Consider the following 24,823-nt stretch of genomic DNA (forward strand, 5'->3'; position numbering starts at 1 on the left):
AGAAGGCTGTCGGCTGTTCACCAAATCTTTTGCATCTCCATGTGTGGCCACATTTAAATGTATTTATGTGCTTTGTCCTGTTTCTGTTGCAGCTGTGAAAGAAAGGGAGATAACTGGTGGCAAGGGACAGGGAGTGAATAAATGGAAGAGGAAAAAGATTATTTTATAAGGCCAGGACTAAGCTTAAAAAATCAACTTCTCTACACTACAAATGTAACATGCCAACATAAATATTTCTAAAGTGTACGATACTAGGAATTACACAACTGATGGGAACGTGACATCCTGAGGTTAGTGTTCTGATGATGTTATTAATGAGCTGAACTTTCCAAAAGGGCATACTATGCAATGAAGCAGATATGTATGAATGTAACTCCTGTTTCTGAGAAAGGCTTTTGAAAGTAGTCAAGGACTAGTCTCCAACAATTGTAAATCACACTTTGCTATGTAACTAAAGCAGTGTTGCCAAATAATAGAGTACAGTAAGGAACGTAGAAAAGATTTCTCACGTTAAAAAAAAAAAAAGGAAATTATGTATGTTGTTCATGTCTGCCAGATATCAAACACAGGAGGCCATCAGCTGGTCTGTGTAGGTGAGAAAATTGATGTATTGGTGTTTTAATTTTAGGAAAATTGGCTTTTAAAAGTAAATTCTGAGTCCTAAGAAAGTATTATTAGCAAACCATTTTTGATGTTAAGTGTGAATGTGATATTTGATCCAGAAATTGCTTGAGAAAAATATTGGAAAAGGTTCCCGCAATAAATCCCAGTGGCAGGTAAGCCATTCTGCATATCTTAAACTCCCTGTAAAACTGACCTTGGTCATTTTTCAATGTTATGTTTTTCAGTAAAAATCCTACAGAATTGTTGCATGGTGTTCTTTTCCCTTGTGAACACAAATTCAGAGTAACTCTCACTGTCACCCTTTAATTCCTGAATATTCCTTCTAGCACTGTAACATAAGAAGAGTGCTTAATCTAAGGCACAAGATAAAGGCTTTACATAATAAACAATGTAACTGCTTTCATGTTCTTCTACATTCAGCTCCTATCTGTCAGCTAATTAAGATATCGCTGTGAGTCTAATTTTAGGCTTCTCCATGGCTTCATTGAACTTTTTCCTGCTTGTTCCTGTGCTCCACAGAAGGGTGTGCTGTGCTGTAATGGACTCAGAATGTATTGTAGAATTGTGCAAAAGTAATTGTTGATGGTTGTTCTTCCATCTGTGTGGGGGAAGGCAGAGTTGAGCTGGTGGAGTGTTGTTCAAGAGGAGAAAGGAGGTGGCTTCAGCAGCAGCAGTAGTCCCTCAGACAGATGAGAATATCGCACGCGAGCTGAAAGGCTGCTTTGGACAGATAGCTGTGCATGTTACTGGCCTTTCATTCCTGAGGCTTGCAGATGTTTATATACAAAGAAAAAGAAAACACTGGAAAACTGTTGTGCCTTGCTCTGTGGAACTGGAGCAGTCAATCTAACTGCAGTTTGCCAGCTGTGTCCAGCAACCAAGGCACAATTGTGTTGCAGTGTTCAGTTATGGTGGCTAAGAATTGAAGACACTAGTAACACCTCAGCATGCTTAGATTGACAAAATGTGAGGGGGACAAATGGTGTGGGAAGTGGGCTTTGCAGTTGGAAGAAGAAGCTTTGAACTGTGTCTAACCAGCGTCAAATAGAGCTGTAATTTTTCTTCTGAAGTCCAAAAAATGCCCCTGAAACGTGACCACTGAGCTTGTGTTGTAGCAAAGGTAAATCATTTGTGTTGTGTTACTCTTAAAAGTCGAAACACCCTTTCATGGCAAAAAGACATCTTCGCACCAAGTAATGGAGCCTGACTTTGTCTTAATAGAATGCAATATAAACTGAAATGGATACTCTTTAAATAGCAGATTTTATTATAAAGATTCTTGCTGTGATATATTTGCTTTGGGAGACACTACGTATTTTTATTAATATTTTTATTTTGTCTTGTCACTTTTCTTTGTACATGTTGATTGTAATTACAGTTGGTGGGGCAGGGAGCTTTCTTTATCTTAAGTTGTCAGGTTCTGTGTCAGCTTGGCTGTAATGATAAGTTACTAAGTGTTGAAGGAAAGTTTGTATAGTCTGTAGGCATGTCATTCCCCATGCAAAACCATGACATGAGTAAAATGCTGTTCTGTAATGCTACCATGTTACTGCTCCCCTGCCCAGCTTTCCTCCACCTCTTAACCGATTTCCTGCTTTTCCCTGGTCTTCAGGTGCCAGTACTGCAGTTCCTCATGTCCTGGCTGCCCTACAGACCTGCTGCCTTCTCCCCAACACTTATAGAAGGAAAAGGAAGCAGGAGGGGTGTGCTGTTCTACCAGTGACTAGGTAGGGCTCTACGCTTTCCTGTTGCTCTGGCAGTGGTCTTCAATGCCTCTGTCTAACCTCTTACTTTGGAACAGCAAATAATTGCAAATTGTTCTGAACTGACAGTGTGGGAAATACTCCTCAGGAGCATAGAGGTAAATGTATGCGGATAATGCTCTTAGGCACTGGCAATTTCAAATTATTTCAAATGAATTTGTCACTGTGATATGCTATTGGCATGTCCTTGCCTTGTGAATGTTGTGCACCTGAAGAAGCTGAGCTCTTGCTAAGAAAAATGCTTCTAGGTGTAGCAAGTTTTCAAACCACTTTAACTGCATTTTTTTTTTTTTTTTGCTATTGATTAAAAATGAAGAAAAATGACACGTCACTTGTACAGAAAGTGCTTCAGAAGCATTTGTATATGTAGTGCTAGGAAAGATCTCACTTATTTCCAATGTTTTCAGCTTAAATCTGCACTGACAGCAATGTGTGCTAAGTTTGGCAAGATTTGTATCTACATAACCTCAGTAAAGCAGAGTAATGGTGTCTCAAATGAGAGGTGTTTCCACCGAGGCAAAACTCCAGAAATTTGATTATTTGTAACGTTCCTTTTAAAAGTACATAAGTAGCTTCGTAAGGAATTGTTTTCAGACCTTTATCGTTTCATACGATCACGTAATTAAGGGAGGGAAAGGCCTGTGAAACCCCACGTGCCCCACCCGTTAAACTCGAGACGTGACCCCGCGGCCAGATGAGCACCGCTGCCTCCCGGGCCACGCGCCTCGCGCTCAGTCCGGTGGCGCAGCGCAGCCTGATCGGCCGCTTTCGAGCAGCGCTGCAACGCGCGTCCCATCTAACTCAGCTTTTAATGCGGTTTCCGAGGCGGGCCCCGGTCCCGAGTAAAGCGAAGCGCTCCCGGCCGCCTTTCCTGTCGCTGCGCGTGGCGCCGAACCGCTTTGTGCCGGCCGGCCGCTTGGCGCGTCCCCCCGAAGTCCGGGGCGCGGCGCGGCCCTTGTGAGCTCACCGCGCCGCCGGGGCGGCCGCCGCCCTCCGAGCCGGCGGCTGGTAGCGAGCGGCCTCTTTCGCTCCTCCTCTCCTGCCCCCGCCGCGGTCGCCGGCGGAGGGGCCGCCGGAGCTGACAGGGGAGCCCCGGGAGGCGGGGCGGAGCGGCGGCGGCCGGGGGAGGAGAGACGGCCGCCCCGCCTCGGCGCCCCGCCGCCTTCCCCCGAGGGCCGCTCGCGGCGGCCGGTAGGGCATGTCCACCGCGCAGGTGTCCGCCGCGCCCGCCGAGCCCCCGGCTTGGGGCGCCGAGGGCCGAGACGGGCCGGCGGAAGGGGCCCGGCAGAGAGAGGCCGGTTTGCTCGGCGGGAATGAGGCCGCGGAGAGCGGCGGCCGGCGGGAGCCCGAGCCCGACGAGCGGCGGCGGCCGGCGGCGGCCGAAGCCCCTCCGCCCAAGGAGAACCCATGGACGAAGCGCAGAGCCGCGCAGGACGGCGCGGCCGACGGGCAGCACGCGCTGTGGGACCCAGGTGCGGGGCGAGGTGGCGGGCCGGGCGAGGGGGTGGGCCGGGCGGGCGGGGTGCTGGCCGGCGCCGTGAGTCGCTTTCGGTTCCGCGGAAACACCGCGTGTGTCGGGGAGAGCGCGTCCCGTCCAGTCCCGTCCTTTCCCTCCTCCCCCGGCTCCGCTTTCCGCCGCGCTGCACGCGGCCGGCCCCGAGAGCTTCTACATACATGGGCACGGCGGCTCGGGGGAAGGCTGCGGCCGCTGCAGGCCCAGTGCCGCGAGCGGAACGCTGAGCCGCCCGTGCGGTGCTGCTGACATGTAGGAGCGTTGCTGAATCCCCGCTGCTTTCCTGTAGGTCAGCTCTTTGTTTCTGTTTTGCTTTGGTTAGTTGTTTTGTTTTATTTTGTTTTTACCTATTTATACAATTTCCCCGTTTGGTTCGCTCCTGAGTTTTGCTTTTTAGAAGGTTGGGCTTGCGAAGGCCTTAGTATTAACAGCTGTAGTCAGCTCGCTCGTGCTGACGGTTCAGGCTGCTTCTGAGGGAAGAGATGGAGACCAAGATGGGCAGCTTGGTATAATTTGCTGGCCTTTAATTACCCCAGATGTAAAATAAAGCTACGTGAGAGCTCCATACGGACCGCGGGCTGCAGACCTGGCTGAAATTGCCCAGCATTAGCTTTGGGCCCCTGTGGAGTTCCTTGAAGTCAGCACTTCTTGGAGTGCTGCTGTCAGCCTGAAGCAGCTGCCAGCCTCACATATTTAGCCCGGCGTGTGCTCCTTGTGCTCTGGCCTGTGCTCCTGAGGGCTCCTGACAGCCCCACTTGTGTTCTCCTGGTCTCTTTTATCCTGGAATTAATTCTGTGCTTCCCTCACGAAGAGAAATGTATCCCTTGACAGTTTCAAGCAGACATACGCAGGCAGACAGAAATGCTCTCCAGACTACAGAACTTTTACTAAAATGAAGATGAAACCTTTTGGCAGCACGTGTGCCATCAGTACCATGGGGCTGTGCTGTCTGTGTGTACTGACGCACTCGTAAATGCCGACTTAGCGTCCCAGTGCTGTGCTGCAGCTGCAGTCCTGCCCGTACATGACAGGGAGCTCGTCACCTGCCCGAGCTGCTGGGGCAGTCCCAATAATAATACAGCAGTACAGTAATGCCTCGTGGGCCTGGTCGGGCCTGTGCTAGAAATGCTGCTCTTTGCTGAGGTTTTGTTTCCTGCTTAAGGCAAAACAAAAATAGTTGTTGGGGGAAGAGAGAATGGAGGTGTGGAGTTCATGCATCACGTACGTTACGTGTTAAGTTTGATTATTTCAGAGAGCTTTAAGCTTTTTCATCTGTGCAGAAGTTATTATTTATGAAATTACCACCTAACCGAGCTGTTGCACTGGAGTATCTTATTCAGTGGCAGAATTCAACAAATAGAGGAGTCGCTGGTGGCAGTGGTACCAGTAAAAGGCAAGTGAGGAGGAGTGTGCTACGGTGTGACTGCCACGGGGAGCTTTGGAGTGAGCTTTGGAGTGGCTGATCCAGCAGGGCTTGACTGTGTGTGTGCCCCCATCCACAGGAGTTGTGTTCTGAAGCAGTGAATTGACAGCAGCGTCAGTCGCACTAGGCCCTTGTAAGTGTGGTAGCATGGAAATTGCACATGTGAAATAGTAAGTAGGTGAGCAGAAGCACTGCTGGGATGGAATGTAAAACCATTCACACAGGGGATAATAAAACGGAAAAGAATCTCGCATCAAAGTAGCTGCTGAATCCTGTTCAACTCGTTAATCTTGGCCTAATTTGTTGAAAGTTTCCTGACACATGCATGTACGGCGCCGTGCTCAGTGATAGTTACACTCCAAGAAGGCTGCTTTCAGGCACTCATGCACTGTGGTGTTACTCATCTGTACCACAGGCAGAACCAACTCCTTTTGAAGGCAACTGCTAAATCACTGGACAGACAATAGAAGGAAAAAGTAATGGAAAAAGCTTAAAAGTCTTTCCTGGTGAAAGAGTTCTGTCCAAGCATTGTTACCTTTTAATTTTGGGTGTCGTATATGACAGTAAGTTTTAATAACACGGTGGTAAACCAAACACCTCATATGAACATACTTGATGTTTTTATGGTGTGTTTGTTACTATAGTTGGGTATTTTGAAGTAAGCCTTTTATTAAACTCCTAAGTAGAACAATTTCAAAATGATACAACGGATGCTGCTAATCTGCAGTTAATTCATGGAGAAAGACGGGTAGCAAGATGGAATTGCCAGTGAAGTTCATGGGTTCCTATCTAACTCCAGGATCTGTGGTACAGGAAGGCAGCTTTGGCAGGGGCTGCCCATGGTTAAAGGCTGTTCTTGCAGCACACGCCTTCCTCCCTGCTTCTCCTCTACTGCTGAGCTTTCACTGCGTCTTCATTTCTTCAAGTTGAATCTCGGTAATTAAGAGAGGAATGCTGCAAGGAGGAAGTGCCGTGTAATCATGTTGATAACCATTTTTTACCAGGTAACAAGATAAGTTTTGTTTTAAATGGAGCCAAGGAGATGTGTCGCTACCGAGGCTGTGTAGCAACCCAGCATTATTCCAGTTTTCCTTGTCTTTCCTTTGAATTTTGTTTTATCTTAGCCTGCCCTTGGAGCCAGGCTCTCCCAAAAGAGGTTAGTTACCCTTCCTCCACTTACATAATTCCCAGCGTGGAGTTGTTGAACTGATTTTATTTAAAAGTTTTCCCACCTCTTTGATGAAATACTGCCTTTTTTTATTAGCTTCTAAAAGGGAACCCAAACAACAAGTTCTGTGGTCTGTATAGCTGATCCTGAACTCTAATGAGTCATTAGGTAATTGCTCTAGAACAGTCCATGAAGTTTATGGAAGTAATCTTTAAAGCAAAATATCTGTGGTGAGTTTGCTTCCTAGTGTTTTTGATATTGTAGTTAATTGAAGTAACTACATGCTTTAGTCTTTAATATTTTGCTCAATTTGTCATTCTTCACTCCATTGATTTCTGGACCTTGAGGACTGCCTTCATCTGGTTGATGTTTCAGTAGCAGAAACTGATTCACGTGTGATATTGATTAACGATGGTCTGCTAATAAGCAGTTGTTGCAGGTACATCTTAGTAAAGGTGTCCTGTGTTATAAAGGATAACAGACTTTACAGTTTTGATGAATAAATGGGCAAATGGGCAAAAAAATACGATCAAATCCTTTGGTGTATTTCATGCAAATGCTGTCGTTATTTCTCATTAATTCACTGGGAGTAGCAGCTTTTTTATTTTAAGAATTATCAAGAGATACAGCATCAGCAATTATCCGACCCCTGAGGGGAGTAAAAGCATTCTCAAATCTGCTGTCTGCGTTTTCCAGACCTATGACAGTGCATAGAACACAGCATACATCTGTTTGCATGGTATGGTATTTTTGGTTACTAAACTGGAGACTGTTAGGAGAGAGAAATGCATCCTGCTGCCTAGAGCCTCCATGCAGACCTGGCTGTGCTCTGGCACATGCCGGTGCTTCAGCGCAAGAGCTTTTGTAGAAACTGAGCCACAGGTTGTAACTTTCTATGAAGCAGCTAAGAACCAAATAATAGTAGAAATGAAGCAGAGGTGAAGAAGTGTAATGATGAACGCGTCATATGTTGGGGACTTTTTTTCTATTGATTGTTCAGCACTTGTTACACTGAAAAGCTGATTCTGACTATAAACACGTGGAAGGATGCTGGTGACATGATGCAGTGCCTTGGTTTCTTCAAGTAGCGTGAGGAAATTGGTCCAACTAATGCTGTTTTGCTATAAAATGCTTCAACTACTGTAGGAAAGGATGTTAGCATAGATGACTGTTCTTTAATTTCCAAGAATCTTGGACCATAAACCCATGCTTTAAATTTAAACTAGCGCATGTTCCAAGGGATTATTTTGTCACATTTGCAAGACATTTATTTTTTAAAATAAATAAAAGGCTTATAAAATAAATAGGCTAAAATAAATCTAATTTGCCTTATAGTTGGTGATACTTTGGTGATGTATCTTTATTGTAAAGTTTGCTCCTCTACCTCTGCACAGCATCTAGTTTCACCCTTTCTTTGCTGCTGCTTGAGGATTGCTGTTATGCAATTTGTCTTTTGTCTTTTGCGAACTGTTGTCTCATACCTTGAAATACTGCACTTGACACATTGGCACATCCTTGTCTTTCTACAGAAGATACCTTGTGTTAGGATGTGATGTATAAAAATACTTGAACTATTTTTAAAATGGCTTTGAAAGGTTATTTCAGTTTTCGTGTGGATGGAATCTTCACTGGCATTCACTGATTGAATTCTGATTGTTAGCAATTAAACTTGCTCATCCTTGATTGATTTTTCTTTCAGCCCACTCCTTCAAAGTTCAGCCAAAACCCAACAGGTAAAGTAATTGCAGACAGCTGTATATTTTCAGGGGCTGCTGGCTTCTGCTGTGGCCATAAACTGAAGATACCATTTCTGGTAGTCAGCGCTGTTACATGATTCTGAAACCAATGGGTTAACATTCAGCATGGAGCTTTTATCTAAATGTATGGTAGAGTGAGCTTTGTCTGTGTACTGGAGGCTGTACTCCATGAGAATGTGACAGACATGATTGAGGTAAAACTTTTAAGGGAGCCCATGTTTTGTACTTTCACTCTCACCCTCCTCCCCCCACCCCTTATCTTCTCTTTCATGCTTCACACCAAAATCCAGCTCCCAAATGATAAGCTGGCTGGCCAGGAGTGCTCAGTTACATCTGGGTCCAAAAGAGACCCTGGAAACCTGGAGGAGCTCTTGCTGGGCTCGCTGGCCTTTCTGCTCAGCATGGGCACGATCAGCCAGGCAATGTTGTTGCCTGATGTTAATTTTCTTTTCACTTAGTGTGCAAATGTATCTTTTAAGTCTTAGATTACTACATGTTAGATTTATAAACAGATAAGAAAGGTTACCTACAAAACAAGTTGGGTCTCATTTTACTTGATTCAAGGTGGCCTCTGTTGCTGCCTTGAATAATATCCTATGACTAAGTACTGCGGTGAAGCCAAGTTGGCTTTTTTTCTGTTTTAATTCCTTGCTTTACCAAGGATGCAGTGAGAGAAGTTGTGACAGAGCAGTCCTTGGGTAGAAAGGACTACCCAAGTTTAAGTAGAAGTGCTGTGAGGTGAAAAAGGTCTTCAGTAAGGTAACCAAACAGCTAAAGGAGAGCTCTGTTCAGAGAGCAAACACTATGGCTGGTCAGTTGGCTGTGGTGGGCAATTGGCAGCTTTGTTGTTGGCACAAATTAGCTTGTTGCTACGTGACTGCAACCTTTTTTTGCCCAATTTCATAGAGGGTGGCAGTTTACTTCTGAATGGTAAGTAAAAATTGGGATCATACATTCATTATGTGCACTGGGCATAAGGGTGGGGTTCCGAGGGTGAAGCTGCAGTGAGGAAGATTAGCGTAGTCAGTGGATGCCAGAGAGATAAGGGCTGAGGAGATGATGTTATCCTCAAGGAACTAATAATCCCCTAGTGATTTCAGCCATGCTCAATGGTTTGAGCTTGGCTTTCAGTAAAAGGCTGAAAAAAACTTTTCCATTAAAGGTTGTAGCTGCTTCTCTGTGGGAGAGAAAACACAGTGAGTGAAACTAAGGCAATGGGAAGAATGTAATTAAAAAAATGTACATACTGAGAACAGAATGAAGGTAGGAGAAACTAAAAGGTGATTTTATCTGTCTGGACCTACTCTCCCAAGAGAAGTTATCTGGTAATAGTTCTGTTGCTATTGAGTTGGGTTTTTTTCCCCTTGAATACTCAACAAAAAAAGCTAGAGTGCAATTAAATGGGAGGAAAGTGAGAAAATTGTGTTCATGTACAGAATGGAAATTGCATCTATATTGAAGGGCGTAATGACTTCGAATGGGCACTGTTGCTCAGGAGGAGTATTGTTATTATGAAGGTTATGTCTTCTCGTAGGGTGGTTCTGAAAATGTCTGACTATCAGCTTTCTGGCAGCTAGTTACATTTATCATAAACAGGTTTTGTAACTTGCAGTATCTGAACCTAAAAATGTATCAGTATCAACCTTACATTTATTTTGTCTTTGCACCTTTCCTTTTATTTTTTCTTCTGTTGCTTTGATTTGTTTCTTACCAGTGTGGCTCACTTGTTTAGCAGTTGCGTGATTGCTTATGAATTGAAATTACTAAGAATTTGCCAATGTGTAACAGCTTTTTTTTCATGCTCATGTAATGGTAAATTTCCTAAATGAATCACATGCTTTAAATATAGCTTCTAATATTTGGGTATCTGTTTGTTTGGGGTCTCATTTTTGCTCATACCTGAATTAAAATACCAATGATTGCGATACCAATGCGATAGGCTTGGCATTGTAGCTCATCAAATGCTTACATGCTGTGATGTAATATTCTGTTCACCTGGGGTTTTTTTTGAGGCTATTTACACTTGTTGTGAGTTTGAGTTTTTCGATGTCATATGTCATATTAGCTATCTTGTGGTAATACTCTTGTAGTAATTACGTTTAGGAATGTTCATCGGCTTCAATACTAAGGCCACTTAAAAAAACATTGGTGTAATATGCTAGGTAGCAAAGAAATTGTGAAAACATACTTTGTGCTTCGTAAGCACAGCTTACTACATCGCCTGAAAGTATTTTTTGCTGTTGTTCTTTTTCAGAACTAGAGAATTCCAATAAACATGTAAAAGCAGCGAAAGCCAGGACGAGGAAATGCAGCAAGGTTTGTATTTGCCAGAAGAACATTTAGCTTCGAGTTAGTGGACTGCTTGAATTAGAAGTCCCAGTTAATGTAACCTGCTTATCTAAACTGGCATTTAGCTCTGCTGATAATACAATAGGAAAATGAAATCGTTTCAAGGAAATATTTCTGATTGTGAATATTCACAGTAGCAAACAGCTGCTGCTGTTAAAAAAGGAAAAAAGGCAAGATATTTTGAAGTTAAGAACAGAAACTTCTACTTCATCTTCTTATAGTTTGACAAAGGTTAATTTTGAAGACAGAAAAAGGTTTAAAAGAAAAAAGGACAAGAAAATTGAAATTAGAAAACTAAAGTGGTGTGTGTACAAGGGGGTTTGAACAAGTCACAAGATTATATAAAATGGGAAGGGGCTATTATGAAGCAATGTAATTTGAGAATGTGGAATGATAGGTTGGTTTTGGAAATGCTATTTCTGTATTATGTTAATAATGAGTGTACTTCATTTTTTGTTGTAAAATTACTATGGCAGGAAAGACATTGAATCTTATTACTGAAGAGTTAAATTTGTAACATTTTGTGTAGCCACGCCTTCTTAGATTGAGTAAAACTAGCGCTCAAAGGTCTTCCAAATGCTAAAAGCTGTTTAAAGGGGAAGATACCTTTAAAGCAAGTAGGGAGCCATCTGTAAGACAACAATTAGCCTTGAACGTGTTTCTTTCTGTACTTCAGACTGAACTCGTTAGTCTGTTCTAACAATTTTGCTTGCTTATCATCTTTATTTGGCCATGTCCACTTACATGTTCTGAGTGAAGGCATTCTTTAGTTGCTATCACATGGTAGGTAAGATGTGTTTTACCTCGTTTTGGATGTAATTGCAAATATTGGTTACTTCTGCTGTCAATCTATTCTGTTTAAAATAGCTGCTTATTTATTTTGTGTATTTTCCAGCTTTTAAGAATTGCTAATTCTAACAGCTTTGTTCAAATGGGGATAGTCTTGTCATCAAAGTCAAGACAGTCATCTTCCATGTTTTAAAAGGGGCTAGATCTAGGAAGTAGCACAAACTGTGACTGTCTTTGCAGGCTGGTGATTTCGTTGATATCGGAGACTGGCCAACACCAAGTGAAACAGCAAACAATGAAGTAAGTATTTATTGTTATCTGCAGTAGTATTTTATTAAGAATCACTTGGCCTTCTGTGATTAATGTGGTTGCCATATTCCAGAGTTTGTATATTATAATAATAATATTATATGTTATATATATATAATAACAATTCCAAATGCTGGGCTGTGCATAACTGTCTATCCTAATACAAGAATGTCTGAACCCTTCACAGGCATGCACACATGCACTCTTTCTAGCTTTGCCTGTGTGAACACACAGAGTAAAAAGTGCTGTATTTAATCCACCATGTTTTTCTTTTATTTCCCTTTTCTGTTCTTTGAGAGGTTTATAAACAGCCACAGACCTGTAATTTTTCGGATTGTGAGCATGCTCCGCTCTCTTGTCCTCAAACTGTTCTATGCATAGGTGTCCTGGGAGTTATCAGAGGAATGGGGATGGAGAAAGGATTTATTTTCCTATTGCCAATGTCATCAAATTCTTTATTTTACAATATCTCAAGTGATACATGCATGCTGTCTCAGGCTTCTTTTGTGTTACGTTATTTAAAGCAACAGAGCGTAGACAATTCCTGTATATCTGGTGCTGTTTCACTCTGTGCTTTAGTCCTAGCAGAGCATCTTTAATTTTTCTGCTTTTTCATGGTGAGGGAAACCAGAAGATTTGGATTCAGCACTGTGTGCTGTATAATTCAAAACATCCAAGTAGACGCTGAAAAAAAGCATATTAAGGTAGTTCAGTATGAGTCGTTTGTCCTGTGGGCTCAGATTCTACCACCTTCCCTTTTCCCTAACTAAGTCCTATCTTTATTGTTTATGTCAGCAACTAAACATCCTCAGGTTTCTCACCAGGCCTTTCACGTTGCAGTTCAAACTAGGTGTCTGTACAGTTGACACAGCACTATGTTTTCTTCTAGGTAGAATTTGCCTCTTTGAGTAACTTTTTGTACAGAGAAAATCTTTGATGTTTCTAGAAGAATTTTTAAAACCTGAACAGATTACATGCAGATAAATTGTTATTCAGTTATTCACTGAAATACCAGCTGAAATATTTTAGTGGAGACGTACATGCCACTAAGGTGCAGGATTTATATAAGATTCTTGATTTAACTTCTCTTTAGTATTGGTAAGTTCTGTCAGTAACATTCCTGCCAGTTGTTGAGATGCTGCTGCTCCAATTCTGCTCAGGGGAACAGTGGTGATATATTTAACAATACCACGAGGGAGGTGTGTTGATAGACTCGCCCTCTAAGACTGCTAATTTACTGGATAACATTCGCTGGGCATCAAACTCCTGTTTGATTCATAAAACTAGAAACAGTTTCATCTGTGCATTTTATACCTTAGATGCAAAATGCGCATCCTCTTCATTTGTCACAGTCTAATGACTCAAAAATGCCATTCCTGAAGATTATGCTTTCTATTTCACTATGGAATGCTTCTTATTTGTGATTTTTCAGATACACCTCTTGTAATACATGAGATGTAGGAGGCTCTATGGTGCAATGAAGTTCTATAACAATGCCTACAAAAATAAATTCCATACCATAAGTGTTCTGATTCTCAGAAAAGGAGAGGGTCTACTGAGCTTAGTTCTGCCAGATTGAATAGCATTCAAAGAATTACATTTTATATCTTTTAATAATACTTTCAAATGTTAATGCTGATCTAAGTCTACAATATGCTTATTTTACCATCTCCTTTTTTTGGGAGTGTCTGGAAAGCATACACCCGAATCTTTTGTATTCTGTAGTAGCACAGTGCTTTAACGTCTGCCGGTTGTGTGAAATTTAGTGTGGCTGATGATTTCTGTACAGTACTAATCAGAGCAGCTGAGACAAAAACACAAATGTCTGATGTTTTCTGAAGTAGTCTTTTTCAGGAGTATTTTTTTTTTTTAAATTAAGATTATTTGCTTTCCCAAATGGTCTAGATTGTATTGCATGAATGTTAATTAAACTTCTGTTGGCTTCAATATGTGAGAATTTAATCACAGAAATTCATGTAGTGTCTGTTATACCAAACAATCAGTTTGTATTTTATCTCGGTTGATTTGTTTAGGAGAAGATTTTGTATTCAAAGTAATTATGGGGTTAGTACTGCCATATCTACTGTATGCATTCCAGCAAGTTCAAAGCAGTCTCCACAAGATAGGAGAACTTCAGTTTGGCAAAAATGGTTGTAAGGTTGAGTTTTGCGTGAAGATGTCATACCAACTTCACATGATGTTTTCCACTATTTAGTGAAATGCTGTTTGCTTCATGTTCTTTGAAGCTTGCTGTTCTATGGGATTTCCAAGAAATGATGATTTGCAGCATGTTGGCACTACTAAAATGCAAACAGTTCTAAGTAAATGCTGTATTCTAATTTTGGGGGAGGAGGGGGGGATGTGAATCTAATCATACAGCTTCACATCTGTTTTTGGCTCATGTTCTGATTTAATGAAATAGATTTGACAGAGTTAAGAGCTGTGGCTCCTTATGGTTTACATGGACAGCTGAGATTGGTAAATCAAAAAATCACACAATGCTGTGCATTCGCAGTTCTGTGAATTAGAGCTTTTAGAAGTCAATCAGTCTTAACAGTAGATACCAGTAAGTACAGAATGTTTCTTTCTTTCCTGTAGTATGAAATTCAGTTTTGAGGTATTGAAATGTGAGTGTTGTACGTTCTGTAGCTTTGCATCTTCATGTTAAAAAGCAAGCCAGACCCTGTTCCTTTTAAAGTATTGTTTTCATAGTCTTGCTAGACTAGCAGAAAATAGTTATTTTTTAAAAAAAGACTTCACAAAGCAACATAGTTGTTAAATCTCACCATCCTGAAGATTTCAAGAACAGCTAATAGTAAAGGAATTTTAATAGGTGAAAGAAATTTATCTTTTGCTATCACCAGCTGTGCTGTCAGGAATAATTACCAGTATTTTTTTCAGTGCAAGTCTCTAAGTTACAGTAAGAAGCCAACAAATAGAAAAGAAAAGGAGGAGAAATTTGATCAAAAAGGCAATAATGGAACCAAGGACAACCTGGAGGCTAACCCAAATGGTCCAGGAGATAACATTAGTGAAGATGAAGGTCAAACTAACAACCAAAGGAAAAAAGGTTTGTCTGGATACTAAGTATAATGCAGTAATTAATTGTTGATACATTTATGTTAATTCCAATTGAATGACCTGATGGAACATCTTGTCTTTCATTTTTTAGGTAATAACAGGATACATTGTGTTAGGAAGATTAAAACTGGCCTCCTTTCAGATTTCGGAGTGTCCTATTTAATCAAATAGGAATTCTGGAGAAAAAGCAATTCATGTCTTCCTGATGGTTATATGGAGCTCTGACAGAAAATCACTGGAAAATTGTGGTTTCATTTGATTATCATCTTTCGTATTTTTATTCATTGAATAGTTAGAACTATGCTCATTTAATTTCATACACATATGTGCATGCATAGCACTGTAGGTGGCATCATTTTAATTTTCATATTTTGATACTAGCTTACACCTTGAAGTATCGCTTGAGAACTAAACCAGATTTGTTGTTTCCCCTCGATCCAATATGTTACATTAAAAATTGGAAGCAGTCGTCTGTTTTTCTTAGTCAGTAAACTTGAGTGAAATGAAGACAGAACTGAGGTAGCTTGATAATATTGCTGCCATCAACTGCTTTATTTCTTGATTCCTTGCTAATAGTTCTTTAGATACTAAAGACCTTTCTTAATCTTGCTGTTTGTATATTAAAAAATAAAATCCTGTAGTGCTTTTAATTTTTTTAATCTAAGTTAAAGTACAAAGCAAAGCATGCCACAGGAACAAACTTGGGTTTTTTTTCCCCCCTAATGTGGATTATGAGTGTTATATGTTACAAAGTTCACAATATCAATCAAGAGTAGAACAGTGAATATTATCACTAAGTAAACGGCCAGTAGATGTTCAGGCCAGCCTTCAGCAAGGTACAGCTTTGCTTACTGTTTTTGATGCACAGAAATGAATTTAATCTGAATGTCTTGATGTAAAACTGCTGTACTACAGCAAAATTCTCAGGAAGTTTTGTATGGCTAGTGATTATAATCTTTATTTCAGTAATTAACCTGACATGCTATTTTTACATAACATTTCATGTTCAAATTGAGAAATTATTTAATAATGAATTTAGTGTATGTATTTAACTGTATACTTACGGAGCATGCATACATCTAAAAATTAGAAAGCTCACCTTCATTTACTTATTATAAGGTTACCATTCATTTTGAGAAGTTCTTGCTTACTGCATCTGTTGTTGTTCAATCATGTCTTACATCTTAAAAATACAATTAGTATTTAAGCTGCTTCTCCTAGTTTTTTTCACATGGGAATTTACTGTTATTTACAATTTTAAAAGCAGTATTAAATAGAATCTTAAATGGGATTTGAAACTTGAAGCAATATCATAATTAAGAGAAAGTTGTTAACTTCTTCAGGTAACAAGCAAAAATGGGTTCCACTTCACTTGGATGATGTAAGGTCAGATAGTCAAGAAAGATCAAGCTCTCGAAGTAGCTCAAGATCTCAGCTGGAAACAAACAAGTTAATACTTCATAACAACAGGCGGAATGACACAAGAAGTAAGTACTTTTCAATCTCTTTGGGTCTTCCTGTTTGTAGCAAATGAAGTGTGACTTAAAACTTCTTGGCTGTTAGCGTAAGTCCAGTCAAAGTTAACCAGAACATTGGGAGTGCTACGTTGCCCTTCTTTTTTTTCTCTGATGGGTGAAACCACGTGAGTAGGCATTAGTTTGGCAGCTGATGTTGAAACTTGACTTTGCCAGTACTAAAATACAAACCAAAACAAAAGAATAGTGTTAATATTTGCCAGTAATTCATAAAAATAAATGAATTGTACCATAGTGTAATCTTCAAGTTTTGAACTGGAAAGTCTTGTTTAAAACGTTATATTAGATAATTATTTTTTAATTCTTCACATATTCATCAGAATTGTAACATCTTAATCAATGACTCTTTTGAGTAAAAGAGCTTGGTAACAGTCTATTTTTACAGTCTGTGCATGGCTTTCAGAGCCATGTGTTCTTCTCATGGCTAACGAGTATGTGTTGGGCTACAGTTTCACAGTGCAGAAAGTCTGATACTGTTCTTGTAAAAGGTTGCTCTGTCCTGCTCTACTCCTGTTCCCGTGGTTTGTTGCGGCCAGAGCAGTTGCTTGTGGGACCACGCTTTGAATTCTGCATTGGCAATTCTTCTGGTACTGTTCTCTTCTTTTGTGTTCACTTCTCCAGTAAATTTCTCAGCATGGCCATGCAAAAAGCTGTACTAGCACAACAGAGAGTACATGTGCACTGTAGCTGGTACTGTCTTTGGTCCTCAGGTGTTCTAAATACAGCTTGTCAGAAAGTAGAGATCTCAGGCTGACTCTAACTCTATGGTCTGTACATTTGCATTTAAGTTTCTGAATTGTGATTTGCATTAACAATTCAAGTGTTTGTTTCCTATAATAATAAGTGCTGGACACCACTGAGATGAGTTTTGTTTTTGAAGTCGTTTTAGAAACACTGACACAAGGGTTTTATCTGGATGTCTGAGGAACAGAAAGGGGCAGGGCAAGGATTTTTACTAGTGCTTCACTTTACTCCAGCAATTATTCCTCAGGAGCCCCGTGGTCAAACAACCACAAACTTCTAGTGTAAACTTTACATCAAGGCTATGATCGCTTAAGATGAATTTCAGGGTGAGAGAGCATAAAACCTCTTCTGTTCTTTGGAAATATTGGTTATTTAAATTCAAACAAACATACCAAACCTGTGTCAGGCTTAAATATAACAGTTACTCTTGGCCGTGTTATTTGCAGGGCTTTTGCATGTGCCTAGGAGCTGTGTGTACACTCAGTGCAAAAATGAAACTGGCTAGGGGAAATACTTCAACTAATGCCACATTTGGAATCTCTAAGAGGCTGAGGTCCAAATTCCCATAGAGAAAGACATGTACTGACTAGGACATTTGTAAATTCAAGTTGTTATTTGACAGAAGATAAAATACAGAAACTTTAATGTACAAGTGTACAGATTAGATTGCAGGGTTTCTTAAAGATAATTGCTAGTAAAGTGGGATTTCTAATAGGAATTTTAAAAAGTGTCTTTAGTTAGCCCTGTGTTGAAGTTAGCAGATCTCAGTGACATCAGATGAGGTTTGTACACCCAGCCATTCTTCTAACAAAGGAGTTCCCTGGAATATGGGGATGATTTTACAGAGCTTGTATTTACCTGTGTTATCAAAAAGGATTCTTAAGTTAAAAGCTCCGTTTAGGGGAAGATCAATAGAGAATAAGATATTGCTGTTTAAAAGGCTGAGTCAGGGGAGTGGTAAATGTCTGCTTCTGGGAACAAAAGGGAGGTTCCGGGGAGCCTTGGAAATCTTCCCCAGAGCAGAATTATCAAGAGCTAGCAGCCCTTTGTAGCTCTCTGTAACTACTGGGAGTTGTCCACAGGAGCGGAGAGTTATTGCCGTGCCTCAAAGGAGAATGGCATGATGATGCATTCCTATCCTGGACTTACTGCATATATTGTGATCCCTGAGTTGGCACGAGTGTCCAGTTGCTTCGGAAGCGTTTGAGACTGACTGCCAGTCAGCTCATTTACTCGTTATTGCTAGCAGCTCCTCCCCATTCACACTTAGGCACTGCTATACAAACCTTTCTTCAGCAGTTTCATTTCCTTCAACGTTTCAGAGTATCCAAAAAGTAGACAGTGCTTTTCTGTGCTGTTTTTTAACTTTAATATCTGGGAATGAATTGGAGACTAATTAATTGCACTGTGAAGTTTAATTATGATTGTATGATTATTTTTTTTTCTTTTAAAGATTGGCATCGTGATAGAGAAAAGAGAGACGATCACGATGAAGTGTGCAGTGTGAGAAGTGAGGGTGGCAGTGTTCGAGAATTCTCCAGAGGCAGAGGAAGAGGCAGAGGCAAAGGAAGAGGACGAAGCAGAGGAAATCCTAGAAGTATGCAAAGAAATAGATGAGTGGCATCTGTTTTTTAAGCTGTATTTATAATGTTGATGTTCTCATATGAAGTTAGGGTTATCTCAAGGTACATATCCTGTAGCTTGATACTTTCAAGTAGTTTGTGGGATTTCTGTTTCTTTCAAATCAGACGTTGAAAGCCAATCATGAAGTTGCGTGCTTGTTATGTTTATGTCTTAAAATATGTTTGTACCAGACTGAATTAATTTTTATTTTCACCTGCATTTTTGAAGGGAACTTTGACTATTCAGTTGGTTATCAAGAACTGTATGGTGAAATAACTGACCAAGCATTTCAACCTGAGCTAAACTCTAGTATGATGTATTACTACGATGATGGAACAGGAGTGCAGATGTATTCTGTGGATGAAGTTCTTCTGAAAGAATATATAAAACGTCAAATGTAAGTAGACTGTTTAGTATGCAAATATTTTGAAAGATCATTTAATAAAAGGAGTAAACACTCTTTGGAATGAGTTATTACCCATAAAATGGTGGGGATGAAGACATTTCAACTTGGTTTTGATTTGACCGTTACCAGTGTCTGTTTGAACTTACTCACAAATGGGGTTAAAAACCATGAGCGATGGGGAGGAATTTTAAGGCAGCTGTTCTGCATCTTGTGCTGTAGTGTGGCTCTAACTCATATACCTTCTTTATTTATGGTACATAGCCCTTTTTTATGTTGTCATGTAATTGAGATATGGATGTCTCTGAGCTTGTGTTTTTCAGTACCATTGGTCTGTTTGCTTATAAAGCTCTTCTTGGGTGGTGCAGCTAGAGGTTTCCCTTATTTGCTCTCGATTTCACTTTGAGTGTTCTTGTTAGTTTTATGTTTTCAGAGTGTTTCACTTGGAACATTCAATGAAAGAGTAGTTTTGCAATGATACTTGATTTTCTAGTAATCTGAAATGTTTACTTTCTCATGTATACCATTAGGAATGAGAAACCATCTGGAAGATTGATTATCAACAGGAGACATGTCAAAAGGGCCTGGAAACCACTAGTTCATTTTAAAGAGACAGTTTCCACCACTGGCAGATATTTCATCTTCTGTACTTGTAATGGCATTTCCCCGTGATGCCTGTGTGGTGGTTTTTTATTGCCCTTGTATTCCATAAAGCAACTTGCTTATTTTATTCTTGCTTCTTTTGTTACAGTTGTCGAAAAAAAGGAAGAAAAAAGCCTGTATAAGGGCAGAAAGTATCTGGCATGTGACTATCAACTTCAAAACTTCTATTGCAGTCTTTTTTGTTACTCTTGCTACCAGGCCCCTATGACACCTGACAGTGGACATGTACCCCCATGTCAGGATAATCGGCCTGCACTGTCCTCAGACAAGTGAGGGAGGAGCACAGACACTCCACTGTTGGCCAGATTTCTGGGCATGCAGTGTAGAATCCAGACCTTCTAAGGTAGGACATGATGATGTCCCCCTTTGGTGAGAAAAATGTCAGTTGCAGCATTGGTCACATCTGACTTCTGGTTATATTTGTGTCTTATTTTAGCAAAAAGAGGTTGGCAGGTGTCCATGAAAGACAGCATAGCTGGCTAATCACTGCCATTGGTTGCTTGTCTGATATAGTCTCCCAAGGCATTTGGATTATGGAATTTGCTTTTCAAGAGAGAGAGATTCTTGAGTAGGTTTAGAATATACCTTTACCATTTTTGTGCTCCTTTAAAAAAAAAAAAAAAAAAAAAAAAAGTTGTTTTATTATTCATTTCTTATATCACACAAAAATGATGGGAAACCAACTTTATTCATCAGCTACAGTGATGTTCATCAGTGTCATTAACTCATTCATGGAGGTGGTTTGGTCTGCCTTTTGTAATTGAGTTCTAAAATATTAAAGTGATTGTGCCAAAGAAGGAAGCACGTACAAAAGAAAGCTGAACAGAATTGTTGGATGTTGGAGTTCCTTATGGAGTCTGAGATAAATGAGGGTGTGTTAGAGAAGAGAAATTGTTTTCTGTAGTGTATTGATGAATTTTAGAACAGTTAACCTGATTAAATAAAGAAAAATGTTAGATGCTGTGTCCAACTGAGTTGATTTGTAATTACAGTAAGAAGTACACTGCTGTCAAGCAGTTTATGCTTGTCCCAAGAAACAGCTTGATGTGCAAGAGGAATATTACAAGAATATCATTACCACTTTTAATTATAGGCTGAAATAATCAGCCTGGAATGTTTCAGTGCCTTGAAACTCTTCAATGTGCAACATACAGTAGAACTCCAAGTTCTCTTAAAAACAGATAAATAAAAGCTCAGATGTGCATCCAAGTCTATATTGATTCAAGAATAAATAAAAAGATTCTGAGGAAAGTAAGAAAAGTGAAGCTGGAGGGTGTGTGTTTGTGTTTAGATTTGTCCCTCTACTTAAACAACCTTGTGCATTGTCTTTGTTTATCATTAATGTTCTTTCAAATTCCTTTTTCTAGAATGGTGGACATCAAATGAGGCAGTTTGAGTCAAGTTCAGTCACTGTCCATTTCTGCTTGTGGAATTTTTAACTAGGTGAATCATTACAAGATTTTTACCTTTACTGTATGACTGTAAAGGTACCATTACAAAAACACTGACATGGCTTTTGTACTTGTCTATCTTATAGGCTTTTAGGGGGAAAGAGTTACACTGGTTCAGCACAATAGATAGAATATTCTTGAGAGAAGCCTTTGTGCACAATTGCTTTGCTGATCGACTTAGTCAGATCTAAGTAAAAGCTTAATTCTCTAGGAGCTATGTTCTCTTAGCTACTTGTTTCAATTTAATGGCAGTGTGTTCATTTGTCATATGTCTTACTGTCCAACTTCGAAGCTTTTGTTTTCATTCTGTCCTGGAGCTGTTTCATGTAGACAGCTTTTGCTTTAAAAAAATTTTTAGCCACCGTAAGTTTTAGAAAGAAATGGTGTCAAGCTTCTCTTTGGTTCACTGGTGGCACTGCAATCCGCTCCTCTTGGTGACTTGAGCCTTGAGCCAGCTTCAGTGGAGATGTATAGCATTTTATTCATTGTTGGAATCAGACTTTATATTTGCATGTGTGTTTTTTCCTCAGCCTTTTAATGCTTTTTTGTTTTATTTTGCACTACCTCTATTTGAGTCACAGAATAAACATTTCACTGCTTATTTTTTCCTGAACCTGATGAGTAGTAGTATTCCTTGGATGTAGTATGCTAAACTATGCAATGATGTGCAAACCCTGTTAGAGGCTTAGATTTTAGTCACAATTTTTTTTCTGTTCTCTTCCATAGGTTGTTTTCTTACTCCCATGCTTTGTATGTGTGATCATAATTTCAATTCTCCGCTTTTTCTCATCACCAAGTATAAAAGATCCTGACATCCTTAAAGTTTCATACGACGACTTCATTGTTTAAGATGTTGTCTTTCTGCAGCTTTTTTGTTACTTGTCTCTCTTGTTCTGTAGCATTGTCAGATTCATGAAATGGTCCTTGTCCATCTTCTCCTTATTAACTAAGTATCATTTATTCATTTAGCCTCTACCTTTCTCCATGATCTGTTGTGCTGTTTGGTACAGTTTCATGAAAAATACATGATTACTGGTTTGGTTCTCTCATCTTCCCTCAAGCATGCTTCAAGTAGTGGTTCAGAGTGCGTGTATGTGCCTCAACACTCAGATAGGACACATAAACCTTGTAATGTAGTAGAAACTGGGAAAGGATACAGTTCAGGATGAGGTTGCACTGCTGAACAGGAAGTAAGATGTGAGCAGTAATTGTCCTTCATCTTATATGGAGGCTAAGAGAATGTTGTTTCTATCTGTTCATGTAAGTAATAAGGAGGGATGGGTGAAAGAAAAACAGAATCTTTCCACACACAGCTCATGCAAAGGTTGTAACAAGGCTTTGATGTGTATTCTTGTGTGCTGTACTGGATCATAAGTCATTCCTAAGATGATGAGGATGCATGCGTGCTGTTCCGAAAGATTTGTTTTTAACAATATAGCTGTTGAAAGAATAATGTTGTTGATTACAAACTGCGCTCTATTTTTAATGGAAGACTTTACCAAGGAATATTTTGGCTACTGTTTCAGGATTTACTCTGTTATAATAGGCTCATATATACATCTTTTTTGTTTCTCTGTCCAGTGAGTATTATTTCAGCACAGAAAACTTGGAAAGAGACTTCTTTATGAGGAGAAAGATGGACCAACAAGGATTTCTGCCTATTTCATTGATTGCTAGCTTCCACAGGGTACAAGCTCTGACTACAAATGCTACACTCATTTTGGAGGTAAAATAATTTCAGAAACATATGTGTAGACAGTTTTGGTGCTTTTTTTTTTTTTTTTTTTTTAATATGGATTTTTGCACAGTGCCATTGGAACTGAGGGTAGAATGCTGCAGAAAATGTTTTCATCTGCAGTTTGTAAACATTCTGAGAGTGAGGCTACAGAAGGGGGAGATGATGAAAGGCAGCAATTAGATGAAGATATCTCTACATCTGTAGACAAACCAAAGAATTATATCCAAGATATAAAAGACGTAGGGTCAGTAATTTAGTGCATTAGATTAAGCTTACTTTGTTTTTCTTGTCAGACTCCTACTCACTTCTGAACTTTGGGTATCCTGTTTTGAGTCAGAAGTTGAGAGAAATGTGGTCTTTAACACACTCACAAGGTGTTCTCATGTGCATATAATATAGGAACTCCTTGTTGCATAATATAGCAGAGTCCTTGTACATAGCAAAAAATGTAGGGTCATTCCAAGGTCATTCTTTTAAGAAAACAAAAGGAGGAAAATGTAAAGAGGATGTTATCTGATACTGAGAAGTTGTAATATTGCCAAAACCTAAGAAGCGTATTAAGCCTATTAAAGAATATACTTGCAAGTCTCTCTTTTGTAGAGTCACTCATCTTCTGTTATTTCTTGAGGATTCTATGTTTTGAGAGGTTGAAACATGGCAAATAGGTGTTCTTAATATAGGCAGGTACTTTGAAGAAACTTCTGATGATTCCTTTGCAAGCTAACCATCATATATTTAGAGTGAGTTGGATAGTTGCAGAAATACCCTGACACGTGTTTTAAAACAAATAAAACCAGCTATAGGTTATGAAGGTTCCACGTCACAGACCTCCATGTGAGCACTGTCAAGAGAACCACATCTCTGTGTGCAGAGTGAGAGTGGCAAATGTGTTTTGCTTGTTTTGCTCTGTTTCTTTTTTAGAGCAAAAAGAGTTGTAGAGTTTATTCGAGTATTCAGTAGTCAAGATTGGGTTTTCACTGAGCTTGCCACTACTGTAATTTAGGGCACCTGTTAGATGGACAAAATCTTCAGGATGTTAGCACAAATTCTATTGTTTGGTCAGTGTCTCTTGCCAAGGTGGACCAGGTATTTCTAATAGTTTACAAGACTTTTAGGGAGAGTGGTTCTTATGCCTTCAGTCTGAGTGGGAGAACTGGGCTGCCGAATTACTTTTCTACTAAAATAAGAACACTTTGCCTTAAGATTTCTGAAAGGGAACAGATCTTCATGCCTGTCTCTTCCAGGTGAAATTTTTTATTAGAAGGCTGAAGTGGGTATCTGTTTAAATTACGGCATAACACATTTGGCCAAGCTGAAGTGATCTTAATAATGTGTTCCTGAATGATGTTGAATTCTTCTCTGGCAAGAATTTTCCTCAGGTCCAGAGATACTTTTCCAATAGCAGGCTTGCCTAAATTGTAAACACTGCCAGCAAGCAAGGAAATAGAAATTGTTCTGCAGAATCCACTTGCTGTTTAGCTCCTATTTTATTTCCATTGACTTTCATAAGATGAATGTCAGCTCTCTACTGATCTTGTACACTGATCAGTGTATTGCCCAATCCTTAAGCTGGTGGTTGTCATGCTGCTGCCTGGAGATGTTTTTCTGCTTCTAGCACAGAAACCTGTTGCAGTAAATTGCTGATCTGACCAGAAGCATACTTGAGATGTTGTCCTTCTCATGTGGCTCTGAGGCTGACTAGTACTTCAGCAGCTTACTGATACGTGAGCCTCATCGGTCTAAAACAGAATTGATGATTGTAGTAGAGGATCTCTAGGACTACAGGTTATTCACTTGCCTGAACTGCAGACCTTACTGTTTCACAGCTCTCTGTCTATGGTCTCTCCAAATCCTTTAGTGCTAGTTTTCTACTTAGTGTCTGCAGCCAAA

At 40.0% G+C, this 24,823-nt stretch overlaps 1 protein-coding gene across 4 annotated transcripts in view; it reads left to right on the top strand.

The window, feature by feature from the left end:
- The first annotated feature begins 3,585 nt into the window (after nucleotides 1–3,585).
- LARP1B (La ribonucleoprotein 1B) overlaps nucleotides 3,586–24,823 on the top strand; it is a 34,561-nt gene continuing 13,323 nt past the window's right edge. For 3 of the 4 annotated variants that reach the window (XM_042828395.1, XM_042828397.1, XM_042828396.1), the window contains exons 1-8: nucleotides 3,586–3,859; nucleotides 10,503–10,564; nucleotides 11,627–11,686; nucleotides 14,597–14,765; nucleotides 16,120–16,263; nucleotides 18,509–18,652; nucleotides 18,907–19,075; nucleotides 22,777–22,921. In XM_042828395.1, the coding sequence (XP_042684329.1) occupies nucleotides 3,586–3,859; nucleotides 10,503–10,564; nucleotides 11,627–11,686; nucleotides 14,597–14,765; nucleotides 16,120–16,263; nucleotides 18,509–18,652; nucleotides 18,907–19,075; nucleotides 22,777–22,921 (1,167 nt within the window). Of the gene's footprint in view, nucleotides 3,860–10,502; nucleotides 10,565–11,626; nucleotides 11,687–14,596; nucleotides 14,766–16,119; nucleotides 16,264–18,508; nucleotides 18,653–18,906; nucleotides 19,076–19,954; nucleotides 20,088–22,776; nucleotides 22,922–24,823 lie in introns of those variants that run through there. The other variant, XM_042828398.1, reaches the window with a different exon arrangement.

This window comes from Centrocercus urophasianus, unplaced genomic scaffold, assembly GCF_019232065.1.
Source record: "Centrocercus urophasianus isolate 14NV4802_14NV808 unplaced genomic scaffold, USGS_Curo_1.0 seq_3, whole genome shotgun sequence".
NCBI lineage: Eukaryota > Metazoa > Chordata > Aves > Galliformes > Phasianidae > Centrocercus > Centrocercus urophasianus.